The sequence below is a fragment of the Bombus pascuorum genome, chromosome 7 (assembly GCF_905332965.1).
Source record: "Bombus pascuorum chromosome 7, iyBomPasc1.1, whole genome shotgun sequence".
Taxonomy (NCBI): Eukaryota; Metazoa; Arthropoda; class Insecta; order Hymenoptera; family Apidae; genus Bombus; species Bombus pascuorum.
The window spans coordinates 7,021,524-7,042,851 of record NC_083494.1 but is presented as its reverse complement, the minus strand read 5'-3'; the positions used below and the strand labels follow the sequence as shown (position 1 = coordinate 7,042,851).

General features: G+C 35.2%; 4 protein-coding genes across 5 annotated transcripts; 1 reads left to right on the top strand and 3 right to left on the bottom strand.

The window, feature by feature from the left end:
* The first annotated feature begins 220 nt into the window (after nt 1-220).
* Nucleotides 221-3,587, top strand: LOC132908945 (glyceraldehyde-3-phosphate dehydrogenase 2). The gene is made up of 5 exons (XM_060963410.1): nt 221-268; nt 1,771-1,870; nt 1,938-2,177; nt 2,264-2,518; nt 2,612-3,587. The coding sequence occupies exons 2-5, from the start codon at nt 1,793-1,795 to the stop codon at nt 3,038-3,040; spliced, it is 1,002 nt and encodes a 333-aa protein (XP_060819393.1). The 5' UTR covers nt 221-268; nt 1,771-1,792; the 3' UTR covers nt 3,041-3,587.
* Nucleotides 3,155-8,519, bottom strand: LOC132908942 (ralBP1-associated Eps domain-containing protein 1). 2 transcript variants are annotated; one of them, XM_060963407.1, is made up of 5 exons: nt 7,968-8,519; nt 5,854-7,129; nt 5,700-5,764; nt 5,279-5,375; nt 3,155-5,192 (listed from the first exon to the last, which is right to left on the bottom strand). In XM_060963407.1, exons 1-5 carry the CDS (start codon nt 8,139-8,141, stop codon nt 5,011-5,013), a joined length of 1,794 nt encoding a protein of 597 aa, XP_060819390.1. In that variant the 5' UTR covers nt 8,142-8,519; the 3' UTR covers nt 3,155-5,010. The 2 variants fall into 2 exon arrangements, with proteins under 2 accessions (XP_060819390.1, XP_060819389.1); XM_060963406.1 differs by having other exon boundaries at nt 5,279-5,480; nt 7,968-8,518.
* A 376-nt stretch (nt 8,520-8,895) lies between these two features.
* LOC132908947 (uncharacterized) lies at nt 8,896-16,580 on the bottom strand. The gene is made up of 5 exons (XM_060963412.1): nt 15,242-16,580; nt 11,419-14,778; nt 10,029-10,870; nt 9,819-9,962; nt 8,896-9,551 (listed from the first exon to the last, which is right to left on the bottom strand). The coding sequence occupies exons 1-5, from the start codon at nt 15,471-15,473 to the stop codon at nt 9,330-9,332; spliced, it is 4,800 nt and encodes a 1,599-aa protein (XP_060819395.1). The 5' UTR covers nt 15,474-16,580; the 3' UTR covers nt 8,896-9,329.
* A 131-nt stretch (nt 16,581-16,711) lies between these two features.
* On the bottom strand, nt 16,712-20,813 carry LOC132908946 (uncharacterized). The gene is made up of 3 exons (XM_060963411.1): nt 20,539-20,813; nt 18,456-18,623; nt 16,712-17,932 (listed from the first exon to the last, which is right to left on the bottom strand). The coding sequence occupies exons 1-3, from the start codon at nt 20,591-20,593 to the stop codon at nt 17,718-17,720; spliced, it is 438 nt and encodes a 145-aa protein (XP_060819394.1). The 5' UTR covers nt 20,594-20,813; the 3' UTR covers nt 16,712-17,717.
* Nucleotides 20,814-21,328: the final 515 nt, after the last annotated feature.

Here is a 21,328-nt window from a genome sequence, read left to right as displayed (position 1 = left end):
TAATGAAAATAAATCTGTATTAATTTTATCTATCTAATTCATTTTTTAAATACACAAATGTTACACGAGAACAAATTTAAATCTAGCGGCTTCTGAATACGTCGATAGGAACGTGTACTCACGTGATCCGAGAATAGCCGATGATATGCGAAAATAAGAAACGGTTACAGCGCATACGCCTAAAACTGGTACCGGTTATATTAACGTTGCCTGCCCTTCAAATGACACTGCTTTTGCGGTAAGCGTAGCGTTCAGATTGTTCTTTCACGTAAGTACTACTAGCTTATAACTTACTCTTAATTTATCGTATGTTTTCCTACAATTTAATTTTTCCACTACATCATATTTATATACAATAAACTACAGTCTTTCAATTGATGCTAATAAAACAATAATAAAATTCAGAATTTTGCTTATATCTAGAATTACATAGCATGTTCTTACTACATATATATGTACGTTTTATTCACACCGGTTGATATGACGTCATTCAAACTAAGTATCTTTCTATAATAATTTTTGCAATAGTAGATACAAAATCTGTCCCAAAATCTTTGCGAAAACGTGTACTGATAACTTTCTAATATGCCCGAATTTATCTTTTTATCGAATCACATTATTTCAATTTTTATTAGCGTTGGTTTTATTATATTTGTTACATATATGCTATGTATTTCATTCCTACTCACGTAACCCAACTTTTTTACTTACTACGAATTTGTTCGATTTCGACATTGCACAACATTAATTATTTAAAAACGAAATTCAGAATTCACGAACTTTATTAAATATGAAATTATTAGTAAAAGATTTTGATTTTATGAAAAAATCTACTTTTATGCGTACATATGTGCTGTTAATTTGATGTAACACAATCTCTTACAACAATAAATTTTGTTACCGTTATATCAGTATTTTTATATGTTTTGAAAGAATCTAGAAGCTATATTTTAAAATTCAGACAATTATTAAAAGTTTTATTTTAAATATAAATTACAGTAACGAATTTTTAAATCGAATAAGATAGTAATACGGTTCATTCTACATATTAATATACATTTCGCTACATACATTTCTTTTGTAATGTTTCAATATTATTACACATAATATTGAATATAAACTATGTGTATTTACTACATATATCATCGTAAAAGTTGAAGCATGAATATGTGAAAAAGATCACGTTCGTCTTTAAGTACAAACTGGCGTTGAGAGATCTTATTGACCTTGAGTGACCTTTAGTATTAAACCTTGTTTTATAAGACAAATATCTGAATTATAATGTTATTTCTGTTTGTAATAAATTATTTAATTTAATAATGCATACTACAGAAATTATTTTTAATATCAATGCAAGAATATTAGAAATATCCAACTTTATTTGATATATCTATGTTTATACATTAAATTATTCATGTTTTCGTTAGAATAGTAATATTTACAACAAAACACAATTGAATTTACAATAAATCAGAATATGCATATATGTGTATTTTACTGTATAAATTATTTATTTATATTTCAATATGTTTATATTTGTAATCTAATTAAAAAAATAATGTTATGCTTTAAATTTAATTATACCAAATAACATCCTGAATATAAAGTCATTATAAATCGAAAAAATATATTACGCCTATTTGAGGTTATGCCGTTAATATTGAGATTAACTTCACTTATATCGATCACACAAAAATTATTTTATAAAAGCAAATTGGTATATGCCGAGTCAAAAATATGTTATCAAAAGTTAAACCGCACATTTTCCAGTTGCACAGAAGAAGACGACGACATGAGCAAAATCGGAATTAACGGATTCGGTCGCATTGGCCGTCTTGTGCTTAGGGCCTCTCTTGATCGTGGTGCCCAGGTAAATAATTTGTTAATTTCATATGCTTTTGTACTTCCAATTTTTTTCATTATAATAATTTTAATAGGTCGTAGCCATTAATGATCCTTTCATTGGTTTGGACTATATGGTATATATGTTCAAATATGACTCCACTCATGGAAGATTTAAGGGAGAGGTCAAAGCCGAAAATGGTTGCTTAGTTGTCAATGGCAATAAAATTGCTGTGTTCAGTGAGCGTGAGCCAAAAGCTATTCCATGGGCAAAAGCTGGAGCTGAATATGTTGTAGAATCTACTGGCGTCTTTACTACCATAGAAAAGGCTTCTGTATGTACAAACCTGTATATTTGTTTTAAAAAGAGAGAGAGGGAAAGAAATGTATTCATATATAAATAATTATTTTAATCTTTTAGGCTCATTTGGAAGGTGGTGCAAAGAAAGTTATTATTTCTGCACCGTCAGCTGATGCACCTATGTTTGTTGTCGGTGTTAACCTGGAAGCTTATAATCCAAGTTATAAAGTTATCTCTAATGCTTCCTGCACTACTAATTGTTTAGCTCCTCTTGCTAAAGTTATCCATGACAATTTTGAAATCGTTGAGGGTCTTATGACTACTGTACATGCTATTACTGCTACTCAAAAAACTGTTGATGGACCTTCTGGAAAGGTATATCAAATTTTTTCTAATAATATATTTCTTCACTCTATAATTGATTTTTGTTTCATCATGCCTAATGTTTCCTATTTTGTTTCATAACAGTTATGGCGTGACGGTCGTGGTGCAGCACAAAATATTATTCCAGCTGCAACTGGTGCAGCTAAAGCTGTTGGTAAAGTCATTCCAGCCCTTAATGGAAAACTGACTGGTATGGCATTCCGTGTACCGGTACATAATGTATCGGTCGTTGACTTAACGGTTAGACTTGCCAAACCTGCGTCCTATGATGCTATTAAGGCTAAAATAAAGGAAGCTGCTGAAGGACCTTTGAAGGGAATTTTGGGATATACAGAAGATGATGTAGTATCTTCCGATTTTATTGGTGATAACCACTCCAGTATTTTTGATGCTAAAGCCGGTATACCTTTGAATGATAACTTTGTTAAGTTAATTTCGTGGTATGATAATGAATATGGTTATTCTAACCGCGTAGTTGATTTAATTAAGTACATACAAACGAAAGATAATTAAAATTTTACGAATATTTATATGTAACACATTTCGTAAACTGTTCTATATGATAATGTTATATGAGTTATATATCGTTATTTTATAGATCAAATTAAATAACATTTTAACCAGTAGAGTTTCCAACCAACAATTGAAAATGTAAGATTGAGAATATTTTTAGTAAACCGTTTCTTTCGCACACTACATAGTTGTAACTAATAATATCTAGGCAAAGCAAGTACAAAAGGAAGCTGGTTTTAGGGTTTGTCACATTACTTAATTCGAATTTCTGTTTATGGTTTTCAAATATGTTCATAAATATATTCACGTGCAAGTATAATGCATATTTATGACAGTTACGTAGTCAACTGTAACGTAAGTTATTCTTGGATCATATATAATATTATCTAGTAAGAGTAATGTATGTTACATTCAATTACTTTATATCATTTTGTTCATTCATCAACATTCACAACCAAGATTTTAACATATTTGTGATTTCTTCCTGTAATATTATTTGCCATTCAACACATTGATATCAATAAAAATTGTTATGAAACTAAGAGAATGTTTTATTTAGTCTTTGAACATTTCTTTATCTTCTTATATATTGATACATTTTTACAGCATTATATGAATAGTAGGAATGGAATAAATCAACAGTTAACTTCCGGTTAACTTACATAATAGTTAACTCATATACTTTCTGTACAACTTCTGTACATTTACAAAAAGATATTTTAATATAATTATTGATTGGAATATTTCTAAATAACTTTAATAAAAGTCCTGGCCATCAGAAGTGGCTGCAATATTAATTACAATATTCTTAAAGTATTGTATTATATGGCACAAGGAATAGTTACTTTATATTTCTCATTTATATTAAATTAGTTTTTATAATGAGATATCGAACAAAACATTTTGCAGAATATTACGTTTATATACAAATTAAGTCATACGATTTATGATGTTGATATTTTTTGTTCCGATTGAAAACAATACGTTGAATAATCTAAGTAGAACAAAAGTAGTCCATAAAAATTGAAAGTATCAACGTTTCTTTTTAAAGTATATTTATTCTTTGAGTGTTCTGTTCCTGCAGACTTCATTTTCTCTCATTCCTTGTTCTATTTCTATTTGCTATGTACAATTATCATCATGAAATGAAATACATTGTTACACTTTAGGAATACCAATTTGTTATGCCATGCTGTGAAAAATTTGATGGTACAGCAATACGAAAATACAGTTTTATTTTGTTGTCGTAAACAATAAATATCTATCATTCGCTTTTATAGTATGTTTTTTTTATAGTTTTGTAGTATACAATAATCATCAAGCTTTCACTATAGCTTGATGCGATTATTCAACTTTAAAAACCTTGTAATATATAAAGAACTATTTCTCAGCAATTTAGTACAGTACTATGCATAAAAAATATAAGTTTTTAAAATTATTTGAACGTTAAAATGCTGTAACATTTGAATACTAGAGAGTGGCAGATGTTACTACAATATTTGTACCCACGCTTCTATAATGCACACTGGAATTATCTGTGAAAGAGGACAAAATGTGAATAATAGCGTAACCACAAAGAATTTAATTGATATTTCTTCAACGTTTCTGTTCTAGAATGAAAGAAATATCCATTTCCTTTCACTAACACAATTATTCAAGAGCAATTTAAATATTTCTATTAGTAAACCATACATTATTAAAACATGGAAAATATATAAAGGGACATTTAAAATTTAATATTTTAGTAATCAACGATAGAAATAGGTTGAATATTTAACATTTGATAATTTTTATTATTATCTGCTCTGTAATGTTATTTTTTGGTTACGCTAACTGTTGTGGATGTACGAAACTTTGCAAAAGGAAATACTCTAGACTAGCATGACACATGAGTTACTCGATTTTACAACAAATTTAGGAAAAATTAATAATTCATAGTTTGAAGTTTTTACAAATGATAACAAATTACATCATGTTAAAAGTAAAAGCTTCGCACGAAGATTTATACGTTCCTGAAGTGCGCTAGCTAATTCTCGTGTTAATTCTTCACAAACTAATCGCAGTTCGGCATTTTTCTCCCGTAATTCTTGTAATGTTAATTTCTTTGATTCTTCTAATTCATCTTTAGGAGCATCTTCATCTCCTTCTCGCTCTGTAAATAAAGCAAAAAGTTAAGAGATGATAATACTCTGTACATTGAAATTCAAATAAGAAAAATAAAGAAAATGAAAAACTCACTTGGACTGGGTTTTCTATAAATATGAAATGCACCACAGACACCAGTAAATTGCTGTGATTGTGGAGTTTCCAGAGGTGGATTTTCAGGTAGTTCGCTCTTTGGAGAAAAGTGAGAAAAATCAGCAACAAAACCTTGACTTTCATTTAAGGCTTTTTGTCCTTCTCCCTCACTTTTTTGACCAACCAATTTTCGAGGTGAAGTCTGTAGTAGAGATACATGACAAAATTTTCTTTATAACAATAATTTTGCCTACATATTTTAACTTTCCGAATCCATAACATTGTTAACATCTAAAGTATCTGAAATATCTACTGTGCGGATCCATAAAAAGCAGCTTAATTAAATGTAGTTCTCATTATTAATAATTTTAATCTAGGTGTTTGGTAATAAAATGATTAAAAAATAGATGAAAGTACTTACAATTCCAGGAGAGATTCTTGGTGGAACTAGCGGAGGTGCTCCAAGGAAACTTTGACCATTTTTCCCTACAAGAACGCGCACAGTTTGAAGCGTAAAACTTTGCTTTCTCAGCCACAGATGAAAAGTATCGCAGAGTATTGGTAGCAACATATACCTAATTTATTAAGATCAAGACTAGAACTTCTTGCATGTGTTCTGTATGGTCTGGGTGGTGGTGGAGGTGGTGGTTCCTTCTTTGGAGTTACTATAATAGCTTCTTCAGGAGGTGGAGGTGGTTTTTTTATGAGAGGTCGTTGCACCAATGCACTTGCAGTACGTTGGAGATCGTCATCTCCCAACGTAGTGCAGCTGCTACTGTTACCATTTGCTCCAGAGGCAAGAATCGCTGCTTCAGGTGTTAAACGTAATGGTACCGGATGTAGAATTTTAGGATCTTTTTCAACAGCAGATTTTTGAAAATCAAAATTCACTAATTGCAAACCTGGGCTAGTTAAAGAACTGCTAGTCCCAGTTGGTGAATCAACAAATTTTGTCCATTCTTTATTTCTTTCACGAGTACCAGTAGTATTAGGTGGAGTTTTTTGAGTAGCTGTAGTTTGTGGAATAGGTGGTGGACCAGTCTTTTGCTTAAGCAATGGAATTAATAAGGGTGGAGGTAAGACATCAGGTAGAGGCACATGATTTCTTCGTAACACAACAAGATGCATAGCCACAAAAAATTCTTGTAAACTCAACGCTCCATCTCTGGTAATATCTGCGAGTTGCCAAATGCGACTAAGTTCTCCTAAAGGAAGTCCAGACTTTTCAAAAAATGTTCTGGCTATGGGACCATGTAAAAGCCCCTCAGGATCAAGTTGCAATTGTGTAAATTGAGCAGCGTAATATTCACGCTGTTCATCGCTAATTATCCATACTTCTTCAGGTGGAAACGAGCCATCACCATCTCCTTCACCTTCATCACTGCTATGACGTTCTGAACTTTCTTCTTCGGTTCCTAGTAATTGCCTCTGCTCTTCGGATACCAACAATCCTTGCCAACCTCCAGATACAGAATCTAATATAGTTTCACCACCTATGTCATTGTTTCTTTCCTGTATTATACTATTTGTTGGAGTAGGTGAATCTGTACTACCGCCAGTTTCCCTTGGAGATTCTGCTTCACTTTCACTTTCTGTGGTACTCTCAGGAGCATGTCGATGACCTTTTAAAGCTCTGTTTGAATCTGAACTTCTTCTACCATCTTCTTCCCCAGATGCTGGCCAAGTAAATCTTGGTAAGGTAATAACATCCAAGGGCATAGTAATTATATCTTTACGGATACTAAGTCCTGCTTGATGAGCTGCTACAAGTTTCAACAGTACATAAAATTGTTTCTTTCCAAGATGTGTACCAATGTGTGCTGCTTCAGTTCCAAAACAGATATCCAATATCTATAAATCAGAAGAATTTATTTTCCAAATAAACATAATTAGTATTTTATTTAAATTTATCTAATTTAAACATAAATATTTTTATATCTATAGTTGTGTATATCTATAATACATTATTTACAAATAATGAATATCATACAAGAAGCAATAAATTACATTAATATATATATAACACATACTTACGAAAGTAATATAAAAGTTTCTTATGCTCAAATAACATTTGACAACATTTTTCAAACAATTCATACTTTTATTTTATATTCTACTTTGTTTATCAACAAAATAAAATATCTTAAATATTATCATCAATCTACTTTATTTGAAATAAACTATTAACATGAGGTTCGTTTCATGTATTTTAAAAATATTGTTTAAATTTGAGAAATTTGAAATTTCTAGTTACTTTTGATGTATTCTTTAAATTAATTTGCAAATGTACCTTCATACATTCGATGATCATTGTAATTTTCATTTTTTAATTTTATACTAGAAATTTTTAACACATACATATTTAGAATAATAACAATTCGGTATTGCCATTGTGACAAAATTGATCATTAAACTATTGTAAAAATACTGACTGATTTTTTATGCGGAAATGTAAGTACGTAACTGTTTAGTTGGTCATTTAATTAGGATACTTATAATCACTTCGTAACAGTTCCTTAATTCTAACCTTCACAAGCCTTTGTAATTTGCCGATATCACGTCACGTTCGACAAATTAAACGCCCACTTCTATACGATTAAAGAGATGTTATGATCTCAATATTGCAATCGCGTGTGTGACAGAAAACCAACAGCTGACAAACTATGTACAATGAGTTGATATAATTTACCTTCATCGTGACAACCCCTGGTAAATTCGCCGAGCGCAGTAGTTCGGCAACTTTGATCACCGGCACATTGTCGCTGTCTGCATTTTCACAGCAATAACTAAAAATATCTTCATAATATTGATGTTCGGTCATCGTCAGGTGAAGACTCGCCATCGTAATCGACTCCCAATCCATCTTGGCGACAAGTCAGAGCGGAGCAATGAACCGCTTCTACACTCGTTCTCGTTACGTACAAACTGGGTCCGTTCTCTTTCTCTACTCTCCTCCTCTCTCACACCTTTTAGCTTTTCTTCTATCCGTCTCCGTTGTTGTCCTTCCGTTCTTAACACGGTCTGCTTCACAGGACGGTCGTCTCCAGTATATAGTCACATTGCACGATGATATGATGATCTTGACGAATCCCTTGGGAATGTAAGGCACACTATTTGTAGACTACACCCCATGCATCACAAAATTACCGCTCGACCGCCATCTTTCTGTTCCCTCTGTGTTTGACATTATTATAATCCATGTGCGCATACTACCTGAACTGACATTTCTACGGTCTGTGCGCATTAACTTTACTGGATTATAGAGGCTATACTGCGCATGCGTTTTCTTTCATCGCGATAACGCGGGATTTTCCATTTTTTTTCAACTATTTTATTTGATCAATTTTTTATTTGCTTGACAGTACAATTTTATATTATAGTAGTTCTTTTTTTTTCTCGTATAATATATTTCACGCATATCGATCACATTACAAATGGAAAATTATTTTATTCTTATAATATTTCAATCGTTTTCACTATTTTCGTTTAATGCTTTATGCTTCAATCTGGATGAACGACAAAATGCTCAAATTATTTTTCTTTTAGTAATAATTGAGTATTCTCAAGTTGTGGGTTATGATCATTGCAACGTTATTAAGTAATTCGTATTACTATCCTTTTTCATATATATATAATATCAATGATATAAAAAGAGCAATAACTATCGTCTTGTTTCGCATTTAAGATGCATTATCTTATACGGAGGTATGTATCAGAAAACTAAGCGTTTAAACTTTCACTTGTTTGAAAATAGACGAAAAATATTTTAACGTAGCAAGCTGTATTACGAAAGAAAAACCGTAGAACGCTTACAATGCGACAACAATACGAACTGATGCGTGACTAGAGCGTATTATTATGACCGATCCTTACAGATATACTTAATTTCGAATCTAACAATTTTACATAAACTCGATGCAATCAGTTATCTGTTAATCTAATAGTAATATGAATTATAGGTGCACAACAAAATGTCACCATGAATGATAGACACGATAATTCTCCAAGCGCAGTTTGATGTCGCAGAAAGCATATACTCTAATGAGCAATATTATATGTTATCGGTAATCGAAGAAGATGGACATTTCTTCGTGTTGCCGTAACGCCCAGTTACCGGTTTTTGACCAGCCGTCTTAAATCGATGCAGCACCGGCGAACTTTCTCTTGGACTACCGCTAATATTATCGAAGTCCCAACTCGCAAAATGTTCCTCGAATAGTTCTTCGAGTTTCTTCGACAGTATTTCAATTGTCTTTACTCGATCATGATCATCCTGCGATCAGATGATTAAGGGAACTTTATAGTCGTAGTAGAAATAAAAGTTTTCGATAACACATTCGAAGATTGCAATAGGTCTTTATTCAACTTTATTCAAATTCCTATGCAATATTGACTGCATTATATCCAAGATGAATATTAAATACTATTTATTGAAAAACTATATTAGTTCAGACCATATATCGTAGCTCAATTATATTAATTTGATTCTCTACATATCTAGCAAAGATTAGAAAATCAATAAATAAAATAGCCTGCGTACCTTGTGATATAATTTTGAATTATAAACGATACGACGAAAGTCTCTAACCACATGTTCTACTTTATGGTAAACTCGATTCTTTAGTTTGTATTCAACCGTTTCCAGGAACATCGGACTTTTAATAACTTTACAATAGTCTTCGATCTAAAAGAAGATTATATAATTATCCATTTACGATTTAGAGAAATGGGCATATGCAAAGAAACTAACCGTGTGAGAAGAGGATTGTTTTCCATTACTGCTTCCTGAGGATGGACACTTGAAAATTTCTGCTTCTTCCATTTGCCAAACTGTTTGATGTATCATTTCTAATTTGCTAAGCGCAAGTGGACTTAGACTCTGTTTTCTTTTCGAGCTATACCATACGGACCAACCTCTGTCACTGGCTTTCCCACCAAATTTCCCGTCTAAAAATTCGATGCATCCAGAATTCTCCCGTTTCTTCCCGTGTTTTGTTGCGATTGTAGATTTCGATGTTCCCTCCACTTGAGTATCATTAACCTCGAAATTTTTCGTAGCTTTCTTCCCGGAACATTTACGAGATCTATTATGCAAGAGATAATATGATTTTTCGAAATCTTTTCTTTGACACTTGCGCCCAGGGATCGGTATTACAGTGTTACAAATCGTCGATACGTTGGCGATGTTTAATTTGCTCTTCTTGCAGAATTCTTTCTTCTCCGAGAAGGATGTACTTAAGGATGCGCAACGTCGAAGAGTCTCCGAATAAGTTGCCTTCCCTATGACACGTTCGGCCTCTCCCAACGTTGTTTGGCCATTGTTTAAGGAAATGCACGAACTTTTCCTCGAGCAAATAGTCTGTTGAAGATTCTTCACCGTCGTAGTTGTTGCGACCGTAGTTGTTACGGTACTGTTGGTCACTAACGAAACAACGGGAGCCGGCTGTTCATTCTCTGTTACGGAACTGTTTGACGATTCTGAGCTATGTGGAATGGCATTGTTTTTTCGTCGTTTCTGCTTGTTTGCCATGTTAGCGTTGTTCAAAGTTTTGATTAACCACGAATCCGTTTTTACATTCATTTTACTAGAACCTGTTAACGGGTAGCTGCATAAAATATTGCGATATTTAATGCTGGAAGAACGGAAGTATTGCCTTAATGTGACGTCAGACACATGTTTCCATTTACTTTTCTAAATATTTTAATATTTTATATGTACGGAACAGATACATAGTAAAGCTTGTTTTACTCTAAATATATTGTATTATTATTATTATTATTATTATTCTTTAAAGCAGATTTACTCTCTCTCTTTCTCTCTCCCCTCTCTGTTGCGTCTATGTTAATTTACAATTACGTGTTATGAAAATCTAAAGTTCTCAAATTTCCGTCCTTCTAGTATTAAAGCGATTAAATTTTATTTTCACTAAACAATTAGAATTAATGCTCGACATTGAAAGTAATTAGATACTCTGCTTGAATATTATAGTAATATGATAATCGCGTAGAATGTATAGAATACGCAGAATACATACGACTTACGTTTTTAGTTCCAAAGCGATATATGAATGTTTCGAATGAAAATATTTTTCCGATAGAAGCGATATTTAGAATAAACTTTAAGCGATTATAATTATTACCATTTTTATTACCAGACAACTGTAGAGCTTCGTTGATACTTGTGTTGAGAGAAAAATGATTCGTGGAGCCCGAGTCATCTTCGGACGCTTCGTAGCTCGAAACGCCTCCGCAACCATCGTTACTGTCCTTCAAATTTTTCGAAAGGCTTTCGTCTAATCTTTCACGATTCTGCGCCGCTTGGGACGTTGTATCGTCGTTCTCGTTCTCTTTCACACTTTCCAACTTTTCGCTAATGTCAACTCGATCGATCTCTGTTTTCTTAAAGTCCGTATCCTCTTTTACGTTCAACGCCTCTAACAGAATCTCGGCGGAAGCGCAGGCTGCTTTCCAAGTAACATCTTCCGAAACGGTATAATTTGATGTATCGGATCGTTTTAAAATCCTAGGTGAATTTTCAAGGGAGAAGGTAGGAGGTGGTACGATCGGAGTCGCCGGGAAAGGTACTTTTATTGTATTTGCGCAATTATTAACATCGCTAGATATAGGAGTTGCGGTAGGTCGAGACACAGGAGTAGACGACGCTGGAGCGCAAAACGTTTTCTCTTTGTTGGTAACGTAATGATTGCGGTGATTGTTCGAGGACCCATTGGCAGCGTTTCGAGATGCGGAGCTCTCTAAACGACGATTTGATCTTCTTTGATGTCTTTTTTTTGGCACGTTGTAGCTTCCTGGTTTCATGTATACTCGAACATCTTCGGAACTGTCATATTCTTCGGGTACCTGCTGCACTTGAACGCGATTATTGATCAAATTATAAGTGTTCCAGGGTGTAGTCTGAACGCTCTGTATATTTTGCAGCGTCTGGAACTGACGATTTGCGTCGATATGCAACTGTCTGATGCAGCTACCGAGATCCATCGTATTTTTTGATATTTCTGCGCGTGTCGACCCACGTGGCACAACGGTCTCCGTATTCACATCCGCCGGATTCATAAATGGCATTTGTCTATTATCAGTGTTTCTCATACTGGCGAACCAAGCTGACAAATTGGCAGTCATCTCTTCCGATGATTTCTCCGGGATACTCGGTTCGATTTGGCTAAGCAGCGTCATCTTATCCTTTGGCACAGCCGCTAGCTCCAATTGACTCGTGGACGATTTGCCAACATAAACCAAATCCATATTTGTTTTATTCCTGTGATTTTGTTCGGAGCTCTTTGAATTTTTGCTACCGTAATCTACCGTATAGGGCGGACAAATAGCGTAACTAGGATAAAAATTTTCGTGGTCGTTGGTGGGTGGAAAGTATATAGATTCTAAACTAATGGAAGGGTTCAGAAACGAAGATTCCACCCTCGATAAACATTTTTGAGCATAATTGCTCTCACAATTTTCATCTAACTGTCGCTGTAGTCTAAACACGGTATCGGCATTTTCCTGCGGCGAAACTTTATTTTCGGGGAATTCTTGTTTCTTCTCCTTGAATAACCATTGTCTAGAAGGATCCTGATTGCTTTCCGTAAGAATTTTGCTTCTCAGGTGAAAAAACTCTGCGTTCAACGATTGCGTGGATGTGTCTGTCTTGGCAGAGGACGAGCTTCCTCTCGAACGAAATCTACTATTCGGTTGACCTGCAGGTTCCGCGTGCCCTAAGAACATATCAGGCACGGATTTCGTGCTGTCTATTGTCGTTAGGTTCTCAGTAACGGTCCACTTACTTCGTAATTTCGATTCTTTTTGGGACGACTGTTTCTCCTGGCTCGCATTGTACAGGCTGAAATTTCGTAGGCTGCCGGTCGATAGCTGCGCACCGTTACTGGAATCTCGATTGTTCTTTTTATTATCGGGCTTCTGTTTCGATGTAATCATAGTTGAAGATGGATCAAACAAGTCGCGATTCGTGTAAACTGAAACGTCACCTGGAAAAGAGGTTCCAAATGATTCTGGTCTTTGCTCGAAATTAGAAGCATTGCTGTTTTCTTCGAGCTTTAAGAAGGCGTGGATGATCTGATTCAGTAGCTCGTGTGTGCTCTCTTCCCACAAACGAAAGCATCTCAGCAACTCGCAGTCGAATTTATCGTTCAAGCTTGGATAGTGCTGCTTGTTCAAATAATTATCAAGAACAAGCCACCCGTTGCTAATGCGCAACAAAGCGTTTATCAGATCGCCGACGAAAACACGATCTCCGGCGAAAATTGGGAAACAAGTGGAAGATTTGGTAACTGCTGTTTTAGTGGCGGTAGACAGATTTTTCAACCAACTGCATCTGGCGTTTGTTTTGCAACTATCGTTTAAAACGATTTCGGCTTCCGTGCATCCCCAGTAAACGACTTTTCGCAACAGTTCCGGATACTGTGTCCTATCTAGGCACGGTCCGTCCGTTTGAACAGCTATTGACGTACCACTCCCATAATCCGCACAGAATTCGGTGAACCAAGTATTCTTATTTGACGCGGTATCGCCAGCTCCGCTAAACAACGGTGTCGAATTGGATTTCTCGGTTTTCGTTTCCTCCTTATTAATATCGTTCGAAGATATGTTGCAAAGCGCTGAAACCATCTTTTCAGCCTCGATCGTAAAATCGAAGCTGGTAGACGATTCGTCGGAATAATGTTCCTCCTGTGCTTTTGTACATACGTTCGATGTAGCTTTTTCCGAAGAACTCGTCTTGGTTTCTCGGTTTGCCTCATCCTCTGTACTCGGTTTTATGTTGAACAAGTCGTTGCAGGGAGAGGTAATCGTTTGAAGGGGCCATTCGTCGTAATTTTCAGAAGATATCGGGGTAACTCGAGAGGTATCGTCTGTAGGTATTTTGCTTTTGCCGACTTTAAGGGGCGCAATGTCAAGTGTGGCAGCAGTGGCTGCAGGTTTGTCTCTTTGTAGGCTACCGTAGACTAAACTCGCTGGATGATTAGGGTAGATTTGATTAGAGTGTACTGTTTGAACAGGACCCGTGACTTGGCCGTTGGTGAAATTTGTCGTAGCTGCGTAAGGACTGAGATTAGGAAATTGAAACGCTGAATTGCCATTAATTGCTTGCAAGTTGCAAGTGTTTGTAGCTGAGATATTATAATAGGAGCTGTGCGATGGTTGTTCCTGTTGCTGAATATTTTGTCGATCTTGAATTAGACAAAACGTTTGTACATCTGGAGGCTTAAAGTAGGGCTGTGGTATCAACGTAATTCCGGAATTGTTGTACTGATCGCCAGAGAAAGAGCCATGCGTGTACGTCGAGGAAGCAATTAAAAAGGAAGTAGTTGGTGGAGGTATCGGAGCATTGTTCGTCGTTTGATCATACAGAACCAAAGGTTTCGGGCTGTAGGATAACTGTTGTTGAATATGCTGCTGCTGCTGTTGTTGTTGGCAATACTGTTGATTTCGTACGAGTTTATTTTTGGCTGGCCATCTGCTGCTTTTGCCTATATTCATGGATGAGTTTGTACGAGAATCTTAGAAAACTGAAACCATTATTTAACATAAACATTGATACCGATAATTGATAACAATTAATATTTTCCACCAACGATAATATCATTCTCATTCTACAAAATTCATTTTGTATATCTGTTATTAATTATTAATTCTTTCTTTCTTTTCCAATAAAAAAATATTCTTGGAATTAAAAAAAAAAAAAAAAAAAGAAAAGGAAATATAATCGATAAAAGCAAGATTCTATTAACTCGATCAGTGATAAAACGAATTCTGTGGCTGTCGATAAAAAGATTGCAGTCGGTGGAAGTATGTAATCGTTGATCTGGTGTAAATAACGCTCACATCTTTTATTCGTTTAAAGATGAACTAATTATTGTAATATTTTTTTAAGTTATCTTTTTTTTTAAGTATTTAAAATGAATCAAATTTTAAAGGGAAACGTAGTTACACCTTGTATATGCAAAGGAGCAGGATTAGCGAGACCAGCGTTACGTTGCGCTCCTGGATAAATACACGAGGGATGCAGACCACTTCCGCATGCTTGAAGAGTCAACGTCGGATTAGCAATAGGACCATAAAGAATTTGTTGTTGCTGCGGATGTACGAGGGACGACGGGGTTGATGCGGACGGAATCGAAGATTGTATGGACGATCGACTAGCTCGTGCAGCTGTAGGGTGCATGATCCACCTAACCCCGGCTGGAATACGATCCTCTCGTTGTCTTCTTACTTTTCAACCTCTGTTTAAGAAAATAATTTGTTCTATTTATCACACGCGCCTAAGATTCATAATTTCGAATAGATGAGCGAAGCATTGACACTTTTGTATTAAATCATGTTCAATTAAAATAAAATAAAATTGAAGAGAAATGTTGTTAACAAACGATACGTATAGCTAACGATGTTTTATCCAAACGAAATGAACTTGGCTACTATGTCAGCTGTTATTTGACACGTCGTTAACCTAAGCACATTTCTCTTTGATTTATTTTATGGATATATAACGACGAAGAAGTTTCGTTTTACCTGATATTCAGATGCCTCTTTGTTCCTCTTGAGTAAACCATTTGTGTTCGATAAACGATGCAATAATATAATTGATGACGAAATAATTGACAAAGTAAGGGAATGTCTTCACGGGGACGACAGGTAATGAGATAAAATCATATCGAGCTTAAATAGGTACAGTACAGGAGAACAGAGAAAGGAAAGGGTTTAAACTCTTAACGAATGAACTTGCGGTTAAATCAAAGAACTCGATGTTAATCCAGGATTTTCCAAAATTGCTCCACCCCTTTCTCGAGTCAACAAATGTACATGTTATCGTTTTTCTCGTCTAACGTTTCTTCTCTCACGGAAACAAATCGAAATTCCTTGCGAACGAGAAATGACCAAACTTATATATACATATTGAAAGGCAAATGGTAATCTACGAAATGAAAGTCAACGAACATCACGAAGAAAAATGGCAGATTACTGGCTGTTGACCTAAAACAAAATTCTCTACACGGAACAATGAAACGAGCGAAAAATTTGACGTACGGCGTGGGTATTTTTATCCATGAATTATCTAACGTTTTCAACGTACCTGTTAATCTTGTATAAATTTCAAATACTTTCGATCCCACTAAATCACATAAAAGACAGATATGTTTCGCGATCGATTTTAAGAATAAAGTAAATTATAAAATTTGACGCATTTACAGCGATTTCAGATATAAATAATTCCAACGAATGTCGATTGCATTTTATTGAAATACATGTAACGTAAATCATGCTAGACTGTTTAATGTACCTTTTTCGCGTATAAAAAGATTCTCTCTCTAACGTCTAAGGAAAGCATGAATTCATTCTCGATACGAGTCGATACGATTTTGTTATATTGTTTGATAGGATGTAAGGAAAATAAGAGACTCGGTATTCTCCGCAACGGCAACCCTGATATATTTTTCTCGCTTCGCACAAAAACATATCATACAGATGTTTTTTTTCGCGAAGGTTGTCACAACATATAGACTTTCAACAAGTTGCGTAATTATTAGATATGTAATATCATTCTTAAGCTCTATGCAGAAAATTGTCGAGTGAACACAATGTGACTGTCGTCACACCTTCAGCACCTAAATTGAAGATTTTCAAGAAGATTTATGCATGATCGAGGAGTGCTCGCCAAGCTGTTCGACATTTCGCAAAAAGTACCAAAGATCACGCCGTTCCTGAATCTCTGCACGATCTTTTCGTGAAAGCTTGTCTAAGATATGTAAATATCTAAATTATCTCGTTAAAAATTTATATACGAATATCACTATAGAACGCGTTAGCAGATGTATGTATGCGATACTTTCTCGATAGAAATATCTATTTACTTTCCTAAGACACGCTCTTATATATTCTTCGATTATTTCTATAGCGATATTATCAAAGCAATTATACGTAAGAGATTAGTAATTACATTAATTTTTCTCCTTGGTATATTTCACTTGGAAACGTCCAGATAATCAGGAACAGCGGGAGTATCTCGTCTAAAACTACTGTAATCTTGAACCGATGGACAGCCGGAGGCAGAAAGCCACCGCAGTGTCTTTAGAATCTCGAATGAAGCGTATTCTCGTCGAGAATTTTTCCGTTCGTTCGAACATTTCGATATCGCCAGCGTTTGTTCTCGAGATGCAACGTGAAATTCTAGATAGAAGAAGACATTTTGCGCTTTAAGTGCTGTTTCGATTGTTTTATACGCTTTTTTCTTTCATTGATGACGAAAGTGTGGGAAGTGTGTGAGATAGTATTCGCTCTGAAACGCATCGTCCTCTCCACTTTCGCTTACTTCCGATCCGTTAAAATGCGAAGTCGAAGCTGCTTGCAGGTACTAACGATCTCGGACGCATTTCTTCGTCGACTGGTCGAGAGTATATTAATTTTCTCAAAATTAATTACGAATGTATGCTAAAAGAACACTGCCAATAACACACGACAGAATCAGAGACGTCGGTGGTAAAACGTTTGGTGTTGCTGTGTTACAAAAGTCTGTCAAACACGAACAGACTTCCTGACGACCGCCAAAACCGCTTCTTTGGTAACACCTTCCTTTATAACTTGATTCCTCCCATCCGCAACCTCTTATGACTCGGGTATCAGGTGGAACTGTTTCAAACACATAGTAATAGTTCAGTCTATATTATTTACTAATAATCGATACGATATCATGAAACTAATAAGTTATATTGGATGTTGTGTGCGAAATATCAAATTACTTGAGCCAGTACCGTATCATAACTGATATTGCGCTAATCACGCTGGTGCGTGACCACGTATTGCAATTTTCTACAACGTAATAAGGATACTGTATTAGTCTAGGTTAATAGTAATAGCGCACTAAAGTTATAGTAGCCTATTAAAGTTACTGGTTCTCTAAAGAATTGGTATTGTTAGCATCGTAGTTGTTACAGTTGCCGTTCCCTTCATCAATTTTTTGTTGAAACGTATCTTAATGGTATCGAAATAAGATAACATAAAACGAATATAAATAAAGACGATTAAGAATTTATATTAGAGATATTTCATATTAAATGAAATATTAAAATAAATTGAAGAATATTTCAGAAATATTATAAGAACTATAATTTAAGAAAGATTTTCTTTTTCCAAGGATCTAAATGTCACTTACGTCCATTAACGCTGAACTCAATTACTTGCGTAATCTTTCGGCACATGGTATACTTCGAGCCGTTTTTGAGGTCGGAGCAATCTTTTTTGAGGGCGTCGGGTGGAGTTTCATCGGCGCATCGACTATCGTTGTGACTGTTGCAAAGATAGCATTGCATCGCGTTTATGCCTGGAACATAATAATAATTTGCTTAAAAATTCTTCCCTCACAAAAGATTATTCTCTTAAAGCTATAAATAAATTTCGGGTGTCCATATATTTATGAAAAATTAAAAGCTGTAAAAATGCACAAAAGAGAACAATAGGCGAAGAGATAGTAGGCAAAAATATACGAAAGAAATGAAAAGAAATGAATCTCCGAGTAGGTTCTATTTTTTGCAGTTGTTTTGTCGACTTCTCGTCGTATAAAAATACAGATTTGGATAACTAGTTGTGATTTCGATATAACTACATCTTCCATATTAATGAAACTTATAGTATCTTCATTAGCGCAGATAAATTTACATGACAATTGTTTTAATATGACTCGGTATTATCCGCATTGCGGTAGCATAGATAATTTATATTCAGTTTCGTAATTACATGAAACACGAAGGTGATAAAAATATTATCGGATGGTTGATAAGAGAGGTCACTGTGAAACGAAGATAATACAATAATTTAAACTTTTATACTAGGGGGATCGTGGTACTATCTTCTTCCAAATGCGTTTTATGTCAGCACAATTGAATAATTTGTTGTCGTTATGTATACGCGTCTGTTTATATGGGTCAACGTTTGGACACTCGGATTACCATAGAGCATCGTAATTTAGCTGTCTTTCATGAAGTTTGTTTTATAAAAACCAGGAAACGTTTCGAAATGGTATACATTCTCATTGAATAAAGGTTCATTGTACTTCCGACCTTACTGATATAAAAATCAATGCAGCTATCTGGCCTGGAAAGGCATAGCTACAATAAGTTTACGCGTTTGTCTTCGTGTTTTAATCTTGTCTCTACGGTCATTCATTTTTCTGAGCGTAACAGGACATAAATAACGAACGTCTAACAGTAAAATTTAAATAACGAACTAACATAGCAATAAACATCATAATCACCTAAGAGATTAAACGGACTGTAAATTAAGAAATGTTAGAAGCGAAAGGATAATTATAAAAGTGTCGAATATCATTTCAATATTGATATCGATGTAAGTAACCACTTTCTGTTCTTGAGTTTTATATTCCACGATAAACATGAAATTTTATACAAGTGGCTTGGAATGTATCGTGTATGTGAAAACTGCTTTGCGCATAGCTGGTCGTCATTGATCTCACTAACGTTCCCACCAGTTCATTTGGTTAAATCAAACCGCGAAATTATAGGTACTTTTTGGAGCATACAATTTCGATCGTTTAACTTCATGAAGATTATTTAATATTCAATTGCTTCCGCAAACATACGGCATATTATACACGCTCGTCCTTATTATTAAATCAGCTGAAACAACGATGTCGCATTTAAACGCTTCCCTCGAACGAGGAAGCTAGTTGATCCACTTTTTGAATAGGGTATACCATCACTTTATTGACGAGAGTTAAAAGGAATAGGGCAAACATGGAGGAAAAGGGAATAAGAATTATATATTAAAAGCAAATGTGTCGCGAATTTCGATTAATTTATGTTATATTTTTCAATTGTATTTAGGTAGTCGTGGCCAAGAAAGATATAAAAAACATAAAAGAAAAATTACATAATATACTAGCACATTGTACAATCAAATCGAAACAAGTACAGTAATTATGTTTTCAATTAAAGAATGTAAGTTAACATAACGAAGTGTTATCGTAGAGCAACGGAAAACGAACTATTTATCAGTTACGTCACACACTGAACGATGCGATTCAGGAGATGAACTTTTATACGATTATACGACTATAAAAAAAAAAAAACAAAAAACAAAGAAAAAAGAAGAAAAACAAGGAAATGGCGATGAAAGTAGGTCTGTTAGAGAAGGATACGAGGATCGATAAGAAGCAGTCTCGTAAACCCGCCCCGATCGTTGAACCAAAGACAGCACAGACTCGACGCGTAGACGCTTACCATAAAAACCGAGAATGACCAATAGGCAAACGACAAGGATGAGAAAGCGCTTCATGTTGGTTTCGGTATTATCCTGGCACGTCCTTCTACGATTAACGTTCCTCGCGGTCACTGGCGTAGATTACGCGCGACCGAGCGGCGGGAAAGAGAGAGAACGCGGTCAGATCAGGGGTTGACGAGGCCAACCATCCGGCCTCGACAGCTGCTGAAGCACTGTTCGCGTTGGCTGTCGTTCGGCGCGATTGCAGCGCAAGCCCGCAACTAAGGCGACGATGCTTACACCACTGATAGAATCATGAATACGTGATTGCGCGCGAGGAATACTAAGGTCGATAAGACGAGGCGAGACGAATGGGAAAAACGATCTCGCCCCAACGAATAATCCAAGGACCAAACGATCTAGCCACGGTCGCGCGAAAGCTTCGTCGCTTCTTACGGTCCGCGATTTGGATTCCCGTTTTCCACGTTGCGTTGCACAGATTTTCTACCGTTGTTGCTATGCTCGCCATATCAAGAAATCAATATTTTTAACCAACAGTCAGTAGAAGGATTGCTGCTACCTGGGATTGATTTTTACTGTGTTTCAGTGATTACACGCTTTTTATTTTCGCTAAAAATATCGCTAGTAACGATAAGTCTACGTATAAAATACTCCATAGTCCTATTGATGGTAACTAATAAATACCAGAAATCTAATTGAAGTATTTTGTTACAGGAGATGCGCGGGGTGTTTTGGAAAGTGTCGTAGAATTATCAAGCAGGGTATGATTTCTTATAAAAAAAAAAAAAG

Bases quoted from the DNA above. Each gene is read 5' to 3' on its own strand.
- LOC132908945 (XM_060963410.1), top strand. From the start codon at position 1,793: ATGAGCAAAATCGGAATTAACGGATTCGGTCGCATTGGCCGTCTTGTG. The intron at 1,871-1,937 runs GTAAATAATTTG...TAATTTTAATAG, and splicing joins CTCTTGATCGTGGTGCCCAG to GTCGTAGCCATTAATGATCC. The intron at 2,519-2,611 runs GTATATCAAATT...GTTTCATAACAG, and splicing joins TTGATGGACCTTCTGGAAAG to TTATGGCGTGACGGTCGTGG.
- LOC132908942 (XM_060963406.1), bottom strand. From the start codon at position 8,141: ATGGATTGGGAGTCGATTACGATGGCGAGTCTTCACCTGACGATGACC. The intron at 5,481-5,699 runs GTAAGTACTTTC...TCTCTACTACAG, and splicing joins CAAGAATCTCTCCTGGAATT to ACTTCACCTCGAAAATTGGT. The intron at 5,193-5,278 runs GTGAGTTTTTCA...CTTTATTTACAG, and splicing joins TTATAGAAAACCCAGTCCAA to AGCGAGAAGGAGATGAAGAT.
- LOC132908947 (XM_060963412.1), bottom strand. From the start codon at position 15,473: ATGCACCCTACAGCTGCACGAGCTAGTCGATCGTCCATACAATCTTCG. The intron at 14,779-15,241 runs GTGTAACTACGT...CCATGAATATAG, and splicing joins TGCTCCTTTGCATATACAAG to GCAAAAGCAGCAGATGGCCA. The intron at 9,552-9,818 runs GTACGCAGGCTA...ATCTGATCGCAG, and splicing joins ATTCAAAATTATATCACAAG to GATGATCATGATCGAGTAAA.
- LOC132908946 (XM_060963411.1), bottom strand. From the start codon at position 20,593: ATGAAGCGCTTTCTCATCCTTGTCGTTTGCCTATTGGTCATTCTCGGT. The intron at 18,624-20,538 runs GTAAGCGTCTAC...ATTATGTTCCAG, and splicing joins GGTCATTCTCGGTTTTTATG to GCATAAACGCGATGCAATGC. The intron at 17,933-18,455 runs GTAAGTGACATT...TGTTTGAAACAG, and splicing joins TGAGTTCAGCGTTAATGGAC to TTCCACCTGATACCCGAGTC.